Source organism: Hermetia illucens, chromosome 3 (genome assembly GCF_905115235.1).
Source record: "Hermetia illucens chromosome 3, iHerIll2.2.curated.20191125, whole genome shotgun sequence".
Classification (NCBI taxonomy): domain Eukaryota; kingdom Metazoa; phylum Arthropoda; class Insecta; order Diptera; family Stratiomyidae; genus Hermetia; species Hermetia illucens.
The window spans coordinates 133,804,339-133,820,336 of NC_051851.1; the positions used below are offsets into that span (position 1 = coordinate 133,804,339).

Consider the following 15,998-nt stretch of genomic DNA (forward strand, 5'->3'; position numbering starts at 1 on the left):
ATCCTCTGGGTCCTCGGGCAAAGGAACATTCCCCTCTATGTGGGCTGACTGATTGGCCAGGCAAGGCTCTGCTCTTGGCAGTCCTTCGGCGAATATAGTCGGTGTTCCGCTAGCGGTTGTCGTGGGCGGAGTCTACTCGCACTACCTAGCACCCGCGGACCTAAGATGGCGAAGGCTTACAAGCTGTGCCAAGTCAAGAAACATTTGGAACCCTTATAACATAGCCCGATTAGAGTCAGGCTGCGAACACTGGGTAAACCATTCTTTGGGGACCTCAAAGAAATTTCTAGCTGCAGGGTAGGAGAGCTGATTTCTTTCGTGAATGCTACGGGCTGGCTCTGAAGATCCGTATCGGCTGGACTCTGCCTCCCTGTTCTCATAACAACAGTCGGGATCTTAGGAGTTTGCGGTATCAAAACGGCGCACAAAAGCGCTAATTGGGCTCCTCGGAGCGGCTTACTACAAATTGCTACATTACCAAACCACGAAAAGAGCCTCGGAAAGGATGGAGTTTACAACGGCGAACCCGGCAACGAAAATGGCACGATTTGCGCATTTTCTCGTGGAACGCGCGCTCCGTGTACAGACCGAATGCTGTTCAGCGGCTAGCCGATACCCTATCCCAGTATAAAGTTAATGTAACAACATTGCAAGAAATGCGTTGGACAGGGACCGGTTTCCTAGAGAAGAACCACTAGACCATATATCCAGTAAACCATGTGTTCGGAGTAGGTTTCTTAGTCACCCAAAAAATGCTCTCTACGTTTGCGAGGCAAATTTAGAAATGTAAACCTCATTAATGTTCACGCCCCTACTAAGGAAACTGCAGACTCGGAGAAGGATACCTTCTACGAGACAGTTGAGCGGACCCTCGAAGCCTGTCCCAAGTATGATATCAAAATCATACATGAACATTTTAACAGTCAAATAGGGACGGAGCCCGTATTCAACCGATACGTGGGCTCCCATAGCTTGCATAAGAATACTAATGATACCGGACTGTGGATTATTCAATTAGCAGGATCACACGAAATGGTTGCTGTTCAGACAGGACCACCTTCAACCAAATTGACCATGTGTTAATTGAACGCCGCCACCTCTTAATGAATGTCAGAACATATATATGTTATATATATAAACTCGGATCACTACCTCATTGGCATAGTCTTCCGGGCTCGAGTTGCAACACCACCTACAATCCGCTCTGACAATCAGGTGACAATGAACACTGAAGCCATTCACAATACAACCCTCCGTAACACCTATGACGGGGAAATTGATGCCGCAATAACCGCACCTTACAAATGTCCTGGAGATGAAGCATCAGAAGAGAATTCCAATGGACATGATTTTCTAGTCTGTTGGTCCATTCTTTAACACAGTCGTGCACGTTTTTTTTCCAGAGAAAGTTCTTACTAGCTCCGCTTAGAGGAAATTCATGCCATAATTGGCCATGATACATGATACAACTTTATACCACACTAAACGCATAATGTTCGCCAAATCCTATTGATAAGACAAACATGAAAACCAATGTCAGTCATGGATGAAAAACTATGGGCCACTGCTTCCGCCAGATGTATGTATATAATTTTGTATTTTAAACAGGCCTGATGAGAGAACCTATTTCAGCTTACAAAAACTGTTCCGCTCGAAACGTCTCACCATAGGGTCAAAGCTCTTACTGTACAAGACTATGATCTTGCCAGTCATGTATTCCTCGGAGACTTGGGTTCTTAGCAAGAAAAATTGCGAATTCTTGGCCGCGTTCGAGAGAAGAATCCTCTGAATAATTTTTGGTCCCCTACATGAGGATGGACGATTCCGTAGCCTACATAACGACGAAATTTATGAGCGATACCACGACCGTCAGATTGTGGATAAAATCCAGCTCAAATTAGGATCCCACCCAAAAAGTCTATAAGGCCAATATTTATAGTAGAAAAAGAAGACGAGGCAGATCCTGCCTGAGATGGAACGATGGCGTAGGTCAGGACGCCAGACAGCTTTTAGGGATATCGAATTGGTGGACCTCGGCACAAAAGCGGGATGTCTGGAGTTTCTTATTAAGGCAGGCCTAGACCGGATATCGGTTGTTGCGCCGTTGATGATGATGATGACGAGAAGGAAGTGTAAAAGAGGGGATTCCCCCGGGCCCGGAATTTGCCCTAAATTTCAAAAAAAGCGATTATATAAAGTCCGGTATAATTTTCACCCCGCCACGATTTTTTGCATATTTTTTAACCCCGCGCCCGGATTTTCCTTCCACGATCCTGCACCCATATGGTCAAAATTAACTACAAAAGCCTTCAGATATTCACTAATATGTAGATGAAATACTTGGATAAAATAGAGACTGCACCGTTTTGTGGAAATCCAACCTCAATCTGCAAAGCGGCCTATGCAACCCTCGGAGTCAGCAAGCTTGGTAAGTGGTTCATCAACCGAGATATTTGAATTATTTGAAATGACGATGTCCAAATGAACATCCGTGAGATGAACGCCTCTAAAACGCCAATTGACTAATTTACGGGGAGGTCAACCTGAAAGTAGTGCTGGGCTGGGCTATGAAAGACAATGATCGACGTCTCACGGTAATGGAGATGAAGATGTTACATTGGACTAGTGGGGCAACACGCCATTATCACATCCGGGCATCCTCAATTTGGGACAAGGAGATCCACACTAGGATTGCACCTATCGAGGAAAAATTGGCAGGGAGGCATCTTCGATGATATAGCCCGACTTCTTCCAGATCAGGCCTGCGACCGAGCAAAGTGGCGATCATGACGAGCCGAGCTCCCCTCCAGATGCGAAAAAAACTGAAGGAAAAGATGAACAGCGTTTCATGGAAATCTTCCAAAATCTGTGCCTCGGCCGCGACCTGGTTTCTTAAAAACGCGGGTGGATTGTGACTTCGTACCACTTGGAGAGTTGCAATCTGTTGCTTCCATTTTCACATGTTTTTGGACACCCTTAGTGTAGTACTATTATTGACGAAGTTATAGACAATCGTAAACAAAGTTCCTCACATAAGAAATAAAGCAGTCCCGCTTCTCAACTTGTTCATTTAATTGTCTAAAAATATAATAACTCCATAAATATTAAAATTGTTTCGATCCAATAAATTACATTAATCTTTTATCTTGACTTACATATCATACGCAAGTACATAAAAAAAAGTAAACAGTGAACGATAAGAGAATTATAAGCAGTTGTAAAATGGCAATATCTATCTGTTATCATGAAAAACATTTTCATTTTGCACCGCATACTAGATTCATAGTTAAATATCGAAAGGTTTAATCACACACGCGCCTACCACACGCATGCGTCATCGATGCTACTTCGCCGAAATCAGTTCCAGCTCCTTCCAGATCCTGTTGAGAAGCCTAATTCTCTTCTACTGTTCTGCACTATGTATTTTTAAGACCAGTCACTTTCTAGGCTAATAAATTTCATTGAATAGCCAGAAATGGGGTTTTTGCCTTTCTTTGAAGTATAATTTATCGGCTGCCAATTCCGTCTCTGCCCCGTAGACCGGCCAAGTACTTCGTTTGAAATTGTATTAAGCCAGAGTTAGAGGGATGGAATTTCCGAGTAACAATGAAGAGGGCTTGCTATGAGCATAATCATATAAGCCTTAACTTGATGTTGGAATTGAGTTAATCGCATTTCCAGATTTTGAACAAAGCAACGAAGGTGGATTTACCGCTGTTACTCCTTCGAATGACATTAAATTTGTTAACGCTGTCGGCGCAAACCACCCTTCCTAGATATACAAATCAATCAAAGCCTTCGATGATTCGCCCATTAATTCAGTTGGGGGACAGTGCGAAGATCTGTCAGACTGAGAACCTTGGTTTTGTTGGTTTTTACCTGCAATCCGAGTCTGTCGGCCTCGTTTTCCAAATCCAGACCTATTTGCCAAGGTCATAACTGAATGAGAAAGCAAGCAAGATGTCATCGCCCTAGTCAATGTGTTTAAGGTAGGATGTAATGGTCCATTGAAGTCTTCCACGACCTCCGGACAAGGCAACGTGAAGGGTATTACTAATAGCGAGAAGGAATAATATCGGTGACAGAATGTAATCTTGTCGGAATGCGCTTTGGAATTAAAATTTCTTAGAGATTTTACCTCCATGGAGTACGTGATATGCTGCGAATCTTGTTAGCACTGATGAAGGGAACAAGTGGTTCCCGAAATATCGGTATTTGCAAGAATAAATATCCACACCAACGAAAAAGAACAAGTTTTTTATTATTTCGAAAAGTGGGCGCTTATCCCAGCAAAAAAAAAACTTGGGACACTGAAAGTTATCATCTCATATCGGCAACAAGTAACATCGTTGTTGCTCAAAAGGACCGTTATGTTTCGTATTGTATTTGCAAGTATTGCGCATTGAGGGCCTGAAAATGGACATAAGTCGTTGTCCTGCCACTCATAAGAGGTGATCATTAAATATTACAATAATAATGAAAGCATTTAGGAAGTAACCCAACAAAACAAAAAAAAACAAACTCCACTGTTCATTACGCAAAACAGTGATGAACCTACGCGAATCTAGTGCGAGCAATCAAAACGTCACATTTTGCGAGACATACGGAACAATTCCAAGACAACTGCAGTATTCTTTGCAAAATTTAGGAACAAATGTATAGTAACAGTTCATCCTTAAACCGTTAGATATTTTCTTCACAGAGGGAGATATAGGGCCTATACTTCGAGAGAAAGTAATTCTTTCCCAAAGAAATATTGAAAAGATAGAGAAAAATACTCAAAAGTTTGTTAAGAAGATAGAAAAGCGCTGGAAAACCGCGATGATGCTGATGATAATTTTTGCGATGAGTCTTAATTCGACATGTTTGGCTCCGATAGCTCACGATCATAATGTTGAGTCAATTAAACAGGGCGGTAGCACTATCATCATCATTTAGGGTTTTTTACGTTTACGCAGAGAGTGTTAGACTCCCGCAACAATACGCCATCAGCCTACCAACTCAACACTTCCCTGTCATCAAAGAACTAGCCTAGAACCGTTTGACATATTACTTCGGGCTAGCCCTCCCGCTCTCTTGTCAGCGAATTTCTTTCACCAACGGGAAGGGGGAGGAGGAAGGGAGTTGTTAGTTCAGGGAACCCCTTGCCATCAGGTCCATCCACCGGTCAAAATCAATTTTCGTCGTAACAAGAAGAGCCCGAATATGATGCGCAACACAATTTCACCTGCCAGCGCTCCTCAGCATCTCTCTGACAATGTTGTCTGGAGAGAATTACCCTGCATCTGCACAAAGCTTCACAAAAACGCCATCCCACCACTCACAAGGGAAAAAAGTGTGGTCGTCTACCACTCCATTGCAGAACACACAATCAAAAGATCGTGCCTTCCCAATCTTGAGCAAGTAAGACTGATAACCTCTATGCCCAATTAAAAGTTGTGTAAGGAAGTAATCAATCTCACTACGTTCAGCCACGTATCTAAATTCGCCATGAGCCGCGCAGTCCATCTGCCCCATTTTGCCAAGAGAGTTGCCACCGGATAAGGACGCGTTGACGTTCTCCACGGACCTACCTCTCTTAAGTTTTCGCCCTTGCGGCTATAGATAGTTTTACACTTCTTGACAAGGAGGGCAACGAGGATCACTCCCGTGATCACCATCATGGCCAATTCTGAGGCAGGCAGGCAATAAAAATACTCGTAAAACTATCCGTCTATGCACTTGGACAAAGCGCTTACGATGCATCTCCTTCTCAAAAGCATCAGTCCATACCTCCGCGACGTAGGGCAGAATTAACTGCGTTTTTCCCAAAAGAAGACGTCTTCTGGTAGATATAGGGCCCCCAACATTCGCCATTAACCGACTAAAGGCCGAGACTCCAGCTGCAGCCCTGTCCGCTGCTGCTTTGATTTGTTCGAGCAATTTCATCTTTGAGTCGCTCGTTGTGATATTATAGTCAACTCGCCAATCGGCCGTAGGGTGGAACCCTGCGCTACTCCCGACATGAATTCTAACGCTTTGGCATCTCCCAATTCCCCAATATCGGCAAGAGATAGCTCGGCACGTGAAATAAGTTTTCTGATGTACCTAGCATATCAGTCCATATTACGGAATAAAAGGCATTTCTAACATCAAGCGTCAGAGGAGCACTATCCGTCGAGATCGGCGGCTGTCTGCCTCGGCTCGATGAACCGCATCCACGACCTCTATAACAGCATCCACGGTGGATCTCCCTGCTCTGTACCCTCTCCCCCCACTTTCCCGGCCGCGTCAAGCATACACAGTGGTCGGTATGCAGACCCTCTTTCCTTTACCGATTAGCGCGAGTTTCGCAATCTTCTAGTGACAAGGAAAAGTGTCCTCCTTCAGGCAAGCGTTGAGCACGCCGAGCAACAATCTGGCCATTGGCGTAATACCAGTTTACAAACAAGTCGGGAAACCGGAAGCTGGACGCTTCAGGTACGAAAGGTTTTGTGTATTTCTTAGTACGTAGCACGTAATAAATGCGTATACATGTATACATGTATTATGTGAGAATATTCACTTTCGGATGATATTGACATTCATAGTCTTTAATTTGCAAGGAAGCGACAACTTTGACGTATTATAACTTTGTTAGTAATAGCGCAATTTCGACCAAACTTGGTGAGATCATGCTCTATGTTATTCTCTATATTACTGCGAAATTTCATGGTGCTAACATGAACTTAAGGGGGGTTTTGCAGCCAATTGCTAAAAATTATGGTAAGATACTATTATTAACTTTATTTGTACAGACATCAGTATGGAAGGTATTTCGGAGCCCAGGCACCATATAGTGGCAGCCTCCTGATTTTTTTCAGATTTTTCGGTTAGGTAGTTTCTGAGAATGGCCCCCTTAAAGGAATGGTCACTTTCAACCCGCCGCACTCCCCACCTTTCCAACAAATGTCAAAACTAAGACCGGCTTCGAAAAGTACTAACCGAGACCTTTAATTTGATACCCCACATGAGTATATTTGATGCAAAAAAAATGTACACCCCCCTTTTGCATGTATGGGGACCCCCCCTTAAATTCAACGTAAAAGGATGTAACTCACTGTATGCGTGAGCGTTCACAGTTCCCATCTTTCTACCAAATTTGGTGTCAATCGCTATAACCGTTTCCGAGAAAAATGCGTGTGACGGACAGACAGACAGACAGACAGACAGACGGACAGACAGACAGACAGACAGACAGACAGACAGACGGTAAACCGATTTTAATAAGGTTTTGTGTTTACACAAAACCTTAAAAAGGACCTAACGCCTTCTTGTATTCCATGGTGAGAACTGCTTCCTCAACCTCTCTCATATTGTGGAGTGCAATGGAGTCTAAAAAACCAGGGTCACTCTAGGTAATCCAAGAATACTTCACTAAAATAGGTAACCTTGACATACCAGCAGCAGTTGCTATATAACCTTGTCATCTGCTATAATGTTAGTTTACAACAATGGCAATGACAAATCGAGTCAGGCTTCTCCTCATCCACCTCGAAGCCTGAATTCAAATCCGATAAAACACTTGGTACATGTGAAAAAGTAGCTACACCCAAGGAAGATAAGGAGCAAAAAGGACTTGAACAATCACATAAAGGATATCTGGAGGTCTATTCCTACAGAAGTTACCGAAAAACTTGTAGGGCCAATGTCGCAATTTTAAAAGCACATGTATTGGATGAAGGGGAATCTCCCGCGCCTAAAAACGGGAAAAATTGTAACAAGTGGTCCTCCAGATTGGGGGTTGAGTAGTGCTGTTCCCCTGCACGGAAAACAACTTGTTACGAAGCCACAACAGGAGCCTCGGACAGGACGGATAATACAACGACGAACCCGGCAACGACAAAGGAATAACGATTTGCGTATTTTTTCATGGAACGTGCGCTCCCTGTACAGAGATGAAGCTGCTCAGCAGCTAACCGATACCTTCTCCCAATATAGGGCTAATGTAACAGCGTTACAGGAAATGCGTTGGACAGGGACCGGTTTCCTGGAGAAGAGTCACTACAACATATATTATAGTGACCATCCAGTAATTCATGTGTTCGGAGTAGGTTTCTTAGTCAGCCAAAAAAATGAAACCTGCTGTTATCGGCTTTGAAAACATAAGCGAACGGCTATGCACTCTGCGCTTGCGAGGCAAATTTAGAAATGTAAGCCTCATTAACGTTTACGCCCCTACAGAGGAAATTGAAGAGTCGGAGAAGGATACCTTCTACGAGGCAGTAGAACGAACCCTCGAAGCCTGTCCCAAGTATGATATCAAAGTCATACTTGGGGATTTTAACAGCCAAGTAGGGAAGGAGTCCGTATTCAGGCGATACGTTGGCTCCCATAGCTTACATCAAAATACAAATGATAACGGACTGCGGATTATTTAATTAGCAGAGTCACACGAAATGGTTGTTGGAAGTACCTGGTTTGCGCGGAAAGCGGTCCATAAATATACGTGGGCCTCTCCAGACGGGACACTTTGAATTAAATTGACCATGTGTTGATCGAACGCCGCCAACTCTCAGCCTTAATGAATGTCAGAACATATAGGGGGGCCAATATAGACTCGGATCACTATCTCGTTAGCATGGTGCTCCGAGCTCGAATAACAACACCACCCAGAACCACCCCCTCTGACAATCAGGTGAGAGTTAACACTGAAGCCATCCACAACACAGCCCTCCGCAACCCCTATAAGAGGGAAATGGATGCCGCTATAACCGTAGGCAAAAAAGATCCTGGAGATGAAGCATCAACAAATGATCTTCACAATCACCTGAAGAACGTTATCATAAATATGGCCACGAAGATACTTGGCCCCAGCCGCAAAAAGAGTCGGAACGGCTGGTTTGACAATGAATGTAAACTAGCAACGGAACGGACGAATGCTGCATACCGAGTAATCTTGCATTCTCAAAGGACACGAACTCCAGCGAGCGGAGAAGCGACTTCACAGCCGGAAAAGGAAGTTTGGAAGAACCAACAAGTCTGTGAACTAGAAAAGTTCAGGGAGCAACCGGACAAGGCGGGCAAGTTTTACCAGCAAGTCAGCAGAATGAAGCCATATACACCTGGATGCTTATCCTGCAGAGACGACAAGGGAAATCTGATTTCCGACAAAATGGGAATATTCCAACGATGAGTTAAGTACTTTGATGAACTACTGAACAACCAGTACATCGGCGAGTTGGAGGTCCCGTCAACTAAAGACGATGGACAAATATTGCCACCACCAAGTATAGAAGAAACAGTTCGTGCAATTCATCGGCTTAAAAATCATAAGTCGCCAGGAGCCGATGGAATTACAGCCGAATTGGTTAAATATGGAAGCGACCAATTACACCAAGTGGTTCATCAACTTGTGCTCAAGGTGTGGGGCAGCGAATCAATGCCTAACGACTGGCAAAGAGGCGTTATCTATCTCATATATAAAAAGGGAGATGTCACACAGTGCAGCAATTATAGAGGTATCACGTTGCTGAATACCATCTATAAGATATTATCCGCTATCTTGCTAGGCCGGATAGCCCCATATGCCCAGAACATCTTTGGCCCATACAAATCAGCAACAGATCAGATTTTCTCTCTGTGGCAAGCGATGCAAAAACTGCTAGAATATGGCCGCAAGTTGGATCATCTTTTTATCGACTTTAAAGCCGCCTATGATAGCCAGGGTAAAACTGTACACGGCCATGAGGGAATTCGGTATCCCGACGAAATTGATAAGACTGACCAATGTTCGAAGTCAGATATAGGCAGCAGGATCATTCTCAAGACCATTCGACATCAACAACGGTCTACGACAAGGAGATGCCCTACCATGCGTCCTCTTTAACCTGGCCCTAGAGAAAGTGATCCGTGATGCTCAGGTAAATGCAAGAGGTACGATGCTCTTTAAGTCCACCCAACTACTGGTCTATGCTGACGATATCGACATCATGGGAAGAACGACCCGAGACTGTACAAACTACCTTCATCCAGATCGAGCAGGCGGCACGAGATCTTGGGTTGCACATCAATGAAGGCAAGACAGAGTATATGGTGGCAACGTCAGAACCCAAAAACCAACCAACCAACAACATCAAACCGCACTAGTCAAACGGGTAGAATAAACATAGGAGACTACAACTTTGAGACCGTTGATAATTTCTCCTATCTCGGGTCGAAAATCACAATCGATAACAGCTACGACGATGAAATTCGCGCAAGGTTGTTGGCTGCCAACAGATCCTATTTCAGCTTACAAAAACTGTTTCACTCGAAACGTCTCACCATAGGGTCAAGTTCTTACTATACAAGACAATGATCTTGCCAGTCCTCATGGACTTGGGTTCTTAGCAAGGAAAGTTGCGATGTATTGTCACCGCTCCAATAATTTATTTAAAAATATAATCTGGCTTGTTTGGTTGATGCAAATATAAACGCACAACTTAGGTCCCTCAAAAGAAACCTTTCAACTGATCGATCCAGTAATAATTAAAGCTCAAAACAATAAACCAAATGCAACTAAATAACCTTTCCGCCTCGCATTTTTTCACAAAATGTAATTAAAATCAGCTTTAGTAGCGTCCGACCTTGCCAAAATAAAGGCCATAGGCTCTCTAGATTTATATCTCCGCAAAAATCAAAACTTACGATAACATGTCTAACTAGTCTGCAACCCGGAAATAAGTGTTGCGGTTAAAAAATGATTAGGAACCAAAACTAAATACGAAATTCTGAAGTTACATGTGTGAAATTTGGGTGGAGATATCGTAAACTAATTTTCTGAGGAATTTTAGCAATTGGCTACTCCTCACTTGACAAGAGAATTATATGATCGTTTTTCATTGGAAATAACTGGTATCCTTCTATGTCAAATAGATATAAAGATGCATTTAAAAATACGTGAAATTGTTGACACAATATCAAGTTGTAACATTCGCATTCGGCATATCCGTAGTTGTAATTAAAGACATTGGTAAACTCGTTATAAATTGACAAAACCGTGAAACATCATCAGCGATAATTTTCAAAAACATAAGCAATGAATCTGGAGGAATTTATTTGAATTAATCACAGATAAAATCATAAGTAAAAGGTGAAATAATTTCCATACCTTGCATTGCACCTGCCCAACATAGCCAAAACAGGGCCCATTTTGCCGACAGCAATCCTTGTAAGAATTTCGGTTGAAACTTTCCCCATCCGTAGGTTTTCGTGACAATGTTACTTTTATTCACTTTCAAATTATTTTGAACACTTAAGAATTTATTATTCGGGTCGCCCTGTTGATTCACTTCATCGTTTGCATTATCCATTTTGTTAAGTCCACCTACGCTTTTTTATCGAAAAACGACGGGAAGAAATCCCGAGACTACAAAACAAACAATTTGTTATCTCAAAAAGGTAAACATACGACGGACTAGTGTGTAAACATTACTGCGTATGCTATGTATCTTTCGAAGGTTAAAACAAACTATCACTTTCAAATGTTGAAGGAATACCTCTGAGCGCCTAAAAACAAACAAATCGCCACTTAGCGCTTATCCTCGACGCGACCTTGTTCAGTGCAGTCTGGACCGAAACTGACTCTAAACTTCCACAAATTTCACCGATCCAATATCTAAATTCAAGAGTTGATAAGAAATGTATCTACGACACTACATACGACAGAACAGATTGGCTGAACCGGCGACCCCATCTTCAAGAATTCACCCGCAATGCTTGTGGACCATTTTCATTCATAAAAACGATGTAAATCTCGAAACCACCCCCATACGTGTGGGCACGAATTCCAGGCGCATGCCTTCGCATCGCACTGAATAAATACCCCAAATGATTATGCCCCGACCTGTAAGGTCCACATCGAAGACCACGTGATTATCTCCTACGGACGCATCTAGTTCTTGAGGAACCTTCTTTGTGCTGGGAGTCGAACGCGTCGCAGATGGGCTTCCGCTTTTATTTATTTCTTCTTAAAAGGAGGATTTATTCGAGAAAAAATGAATGAATAGATGACTCAAATGCACTTATTATCTCATGTCTGATGCTGGGACTGCTTTTACCATGTCTACATGCTTCAGAAGCCGATTTGTGTTGATTTGAGAATACCCGCGTAATCTTAATCACTGATGGTTTGGCATACCTTCTGATGGCTCCTCGGCAACTCGGATAGTGGACTCAGTCTTGTGATGGGAAAAAAGTGAAGGGACGTAATCGAAAGATGCTTTTGTTTGGAATCTTATGAGATCTTAATTGAATGCTGAGCCTGAAATGCATACATATTTGCTATACAAGTAAATAGTACATTCTTGTTACAAAAGAATCCAACAGATACCACCGAGAAATATAAAAATATGATTCGTTTCATTATACATTCCAATAACTGTTAACTGGTAAATTAGCACTAGATTTCAAGTGAACAAGTCCGAATTATTATACCTGAAGACGGTTTAAATTATATGGACTATGACAGTTTAATGAGAAGCAACCCAGAACCCAGGTAAGGGTTTGGGGGTGATCACATAATCAACCTGTGTTCGGCATTGTCAACAAACAGAACAGAGATATAATTCTCCTTTAGAAATTTGGCGATTTTGGATCCCTAAGTTCTGTCCTCCTGGTTGATAATAATTAACTAGGATGTTCATTATAAATGGCTACCAAGATGAGGCTTTAAATCGTTATAATATGAAGTCCTAGAAAATATCTGCAGCTGCAAAATTCATTTTTTAATTGAGAAATAGAAATGAAACTAAACCTCTCCACTTTGTTCCCAACTGTGGTGACCTTTAAAACTTTATTGTCTTCTTGGCTCAGTTATGTACCTTGCAGTGTCCATGACTTCTTAGAATCATTTAGTCCTCTTTGTTTTATAACGAGCGGACTAGAGATTCATCTCCTTATATGCAGCATATTTCCATTTCACCCAATTTTACACCTGGCCTTCCCTCCCTCCCTAATAACTCGACCCACTCTTCCCTTCCTCTATCCACTTTCATGTACACCTGTGGGGCCCTCCAATTTAACCTTTCTAGAAACCAATTAGATCGCACTCTTGACCTTGTCCTCTCTAACCTTCCTGTACGTTATCTTTCCCAATCCCTTCATGCTCCGTCTTACGTTGCCCCTGACGCCCATCATCCTCCTCTCGAGTTCGATGTTCAGATATCCCGACTCCACTCTCCTGTCGCTCGCAAGCCTACCAAGTTCAACTTTCGTAAGGCGAACTTCGAAGGTCTGAACTCAGCCCTGGCGTCAATCAACTGGGTCCCCATGCTCTCTCCATTTACATGTGATCAAGCACTCAACACTTTCTATACCATATTATCTGATCTTCTTCCTTGTTACGTTCCCTCCTCTCCTAAGTGCTTACGCTCTTACCCCGTCTGGTTCACCACTGAAATTCACAAAAAACTACGTCAAAAAAAGACTGCGAGAAAGAAGTTCCTGTCTTCTAGAAACGTTGCTGACTTAGTTTTTTTCAAATCCCTTCGTTCCTCGGTCAAATCTTTAATACGTAAGTCCAGACACGAATATTTGTCCAGCGTGGAAGACTCACTAAAGCGCGGAAATCTGAAACCTTTCTGGTCTCACATTCGCAACTCCCGCTGCCCCGCCCAGTTATCCCCTCCGTCCATTAAATTCTCTGGCTTCTCTGCTAACTCCCGCCAACGATCTTGTGATTTACTCTGCCGCTACTTTTCGTCAGTCTATGTTCCTCCTCCTTCCTCCGAATCCCTCCCGATAGTAGATGTAGCCTGCCCCGCATCGCCTACCATTCCCCTTCTTACTCCTATCCTTGTCGAATACCTCATTGGCGAACTTGATGCCAAGGTCGGACCTGGCTACGATAGTCTTCCAAACCTCTTTTTGATCAAAACTGGTAAGTCCATCTCCCTTCCCCTATCTCTTATTTTCAACAAAAGCCTTGAAGAGAATCATTTTCCCAGCTTGTGGAAAGAGGCTCTCATTATCCCCATTCACAAAAGTGGCGATCGTTCGCTTGCCGAGAATTACCGTCCCATTTCCCTCCTCTCCTCCTGTTCCAAAATCCTGGAAAGATATGTCAGCGACTGGTTGTCCGCCCACTTTGGGCAACACATAGTGAAAGAACAACACGGCTTCGTTAAACGTAGGTCCACTGCCTCCAACCTGCTTGACTTTACAAACTTTGTCGCCAAATGTCTAAATTCACGGCAAGAAGTGCATACCATTTACACTGACTTCGCGAAAGCCTTCGACACTGTAAATCACAAGATACTTCTATCCAAACTCTCGTCCCTAAACGTTCCCATACCACTTGTTTTATGGCTTGCCTCTTACCTTTCCAACCGATCCTGCCGCGTCTCTTTTGACGGCTGTACTTCCCGCTCCTTCTCCCCCTCTTCTGGCGTCCCACAGGGGTCTATTCTGGGTCCTTTGCTATTTTTATTTTTTATTAACGACCTTCCTCCCCTCCTTACTTGTCCCTGTTTGCTCTATGCAGACGACCTTAAGCTGTTTTCCGCTATATCGTCGCCTATGGACTGTGTTTCCCTTCAGAATAACCTGGACACTCTGGTTCGTTGGTGCTCGACTAATGGTTTAGCGCTAAACGTCAGAAAGTGTCACTCTATGTGCTACTCCCTAAAATCCTCACCCACTTCTTTCTCCTACTCGCTTAACGGACATTCCTTATCCTGCTTAAATTCCACTCAAGACCTCGGAGTCACTTTCGACAATAAGCTCCGCTTTGACACCCATTGCCTCGATGTCATCAATCGAGAAGCAAAATTGTCAGGCTTTATTCTTCGTTCCTCCTCTGATTTTGACTCCATCCAACCCTCCTTAGCTCTCTTCAATTTCCTTGTGAGGAATACCCTCGAGTATTGCTCCGTGATCTGGTCACCCACTCGTAACTGTGATTGTCTTGCCCTTGAAAATGTACAACGTAAATTCACCCGTTCCCTCTTCTTCCTCTTCTTTAAGAAAAGCTTCCCTCGTGTGGATTACCCCTCCCGCCTCCGCTTTCTAAACCTTCCCTTCCTACAACAGCGTAGATCCTATCTGGATCTATGCACATTCTTTAAACTTTCCTCGGGCCTGATGGACTGCTCCGCCGCTGACGAGATCACCTGCCGTCCTGGGTCTTATAACACACGTAACGCAGATATTTTGAACGTGCCTTTCGCGGAGCTCGAAGTCTATTTTCATTCTCCGATTCCCAGGCTTTGCCGAAATTATAATGCAAAACAGCTTGGTCCTTTTAACTTCCCTACTTTAAATAGTTTTAAACGTAGGATAAGTTTTTTGCTTTCTCCTCCTCCTGAGGACAATAATTAATTGGAATTCTTTCTGTTTGTTATCCGTTAATTAAATAAATTAAATAAATAAACAAATTAACTCCCTTCAACACCTCCATTACACTCCTCCTCAAGATTAATATAAAAATGTTCTAACATTTCGAAAACATTGTTATTGTTTACACATAGCTTTAAATAATTTTGCATATTATGAAATGCATTCCTAACGCTTGTTTCTAGCTAAGACGAAATATTGCGCATGCATACACTGTGGCCTAGCTGAGTCGATGTCTGGGTGGAAACCCGTTTGAGGTCAACACGGTCAAGAAGATCTAAAAAAAACTCGGTGAAATGGATAATTGTTTAACCTTCTGAGAGAATTTTGTGGTTGAAGTTATGGTGAGGTGGAGTGTGAAATATCGTCCAAGTGCGGATATCAGAATTGTAGGTGTGAGGTGCCTCATCATCATGATCAACGGCGTAACAACCGGTATCCGGTCCAGGCCTGCCATAATAAGGAACTCCAGACATCCCGGTTTTGCGCCGAGGTCCACCAATTCGATATCCCTAAAAGCTATCTGGCGTCCTGGCCTACGCCATCGCTCCATCTTAGGCAGGGTCTGCCTCGTCTTCTTTTTCTACCATAGATATTGCCCTTATAGACTTTCCGGGTGGGATCATCCTCATCCATACGGATTAAGTGACCCGCCCACCGTAACC

General features: G+C 43.2%; 1 protein-coding gene across 1 annotated transcript in view; it reads right to left on the reverse strand.

Annotated features, from left to right (window-relative positions):
- Positions 1-11,568, reverse strand: part of LOC119652981 (solute carrier organic anion transporter family member 4A1) — a 114,978-nt gene extending 103,410 nt beyond the window's left edge. The window contains exon 1 of the mRNA XM_038057391.1: positions 11,111-11,568. Within this exon, the coding sequence (XP_037913319.1) occupies positions 11,111-11,312 (202 nt within the window). The 5' untranslated portion in view covers positions 11,313-11,568. The remainder of the gene's footprint in view (positions 1-11,110) is intronic.
- Positions 11,569-15,998: the final 4,430 nt, after the last annotated feature.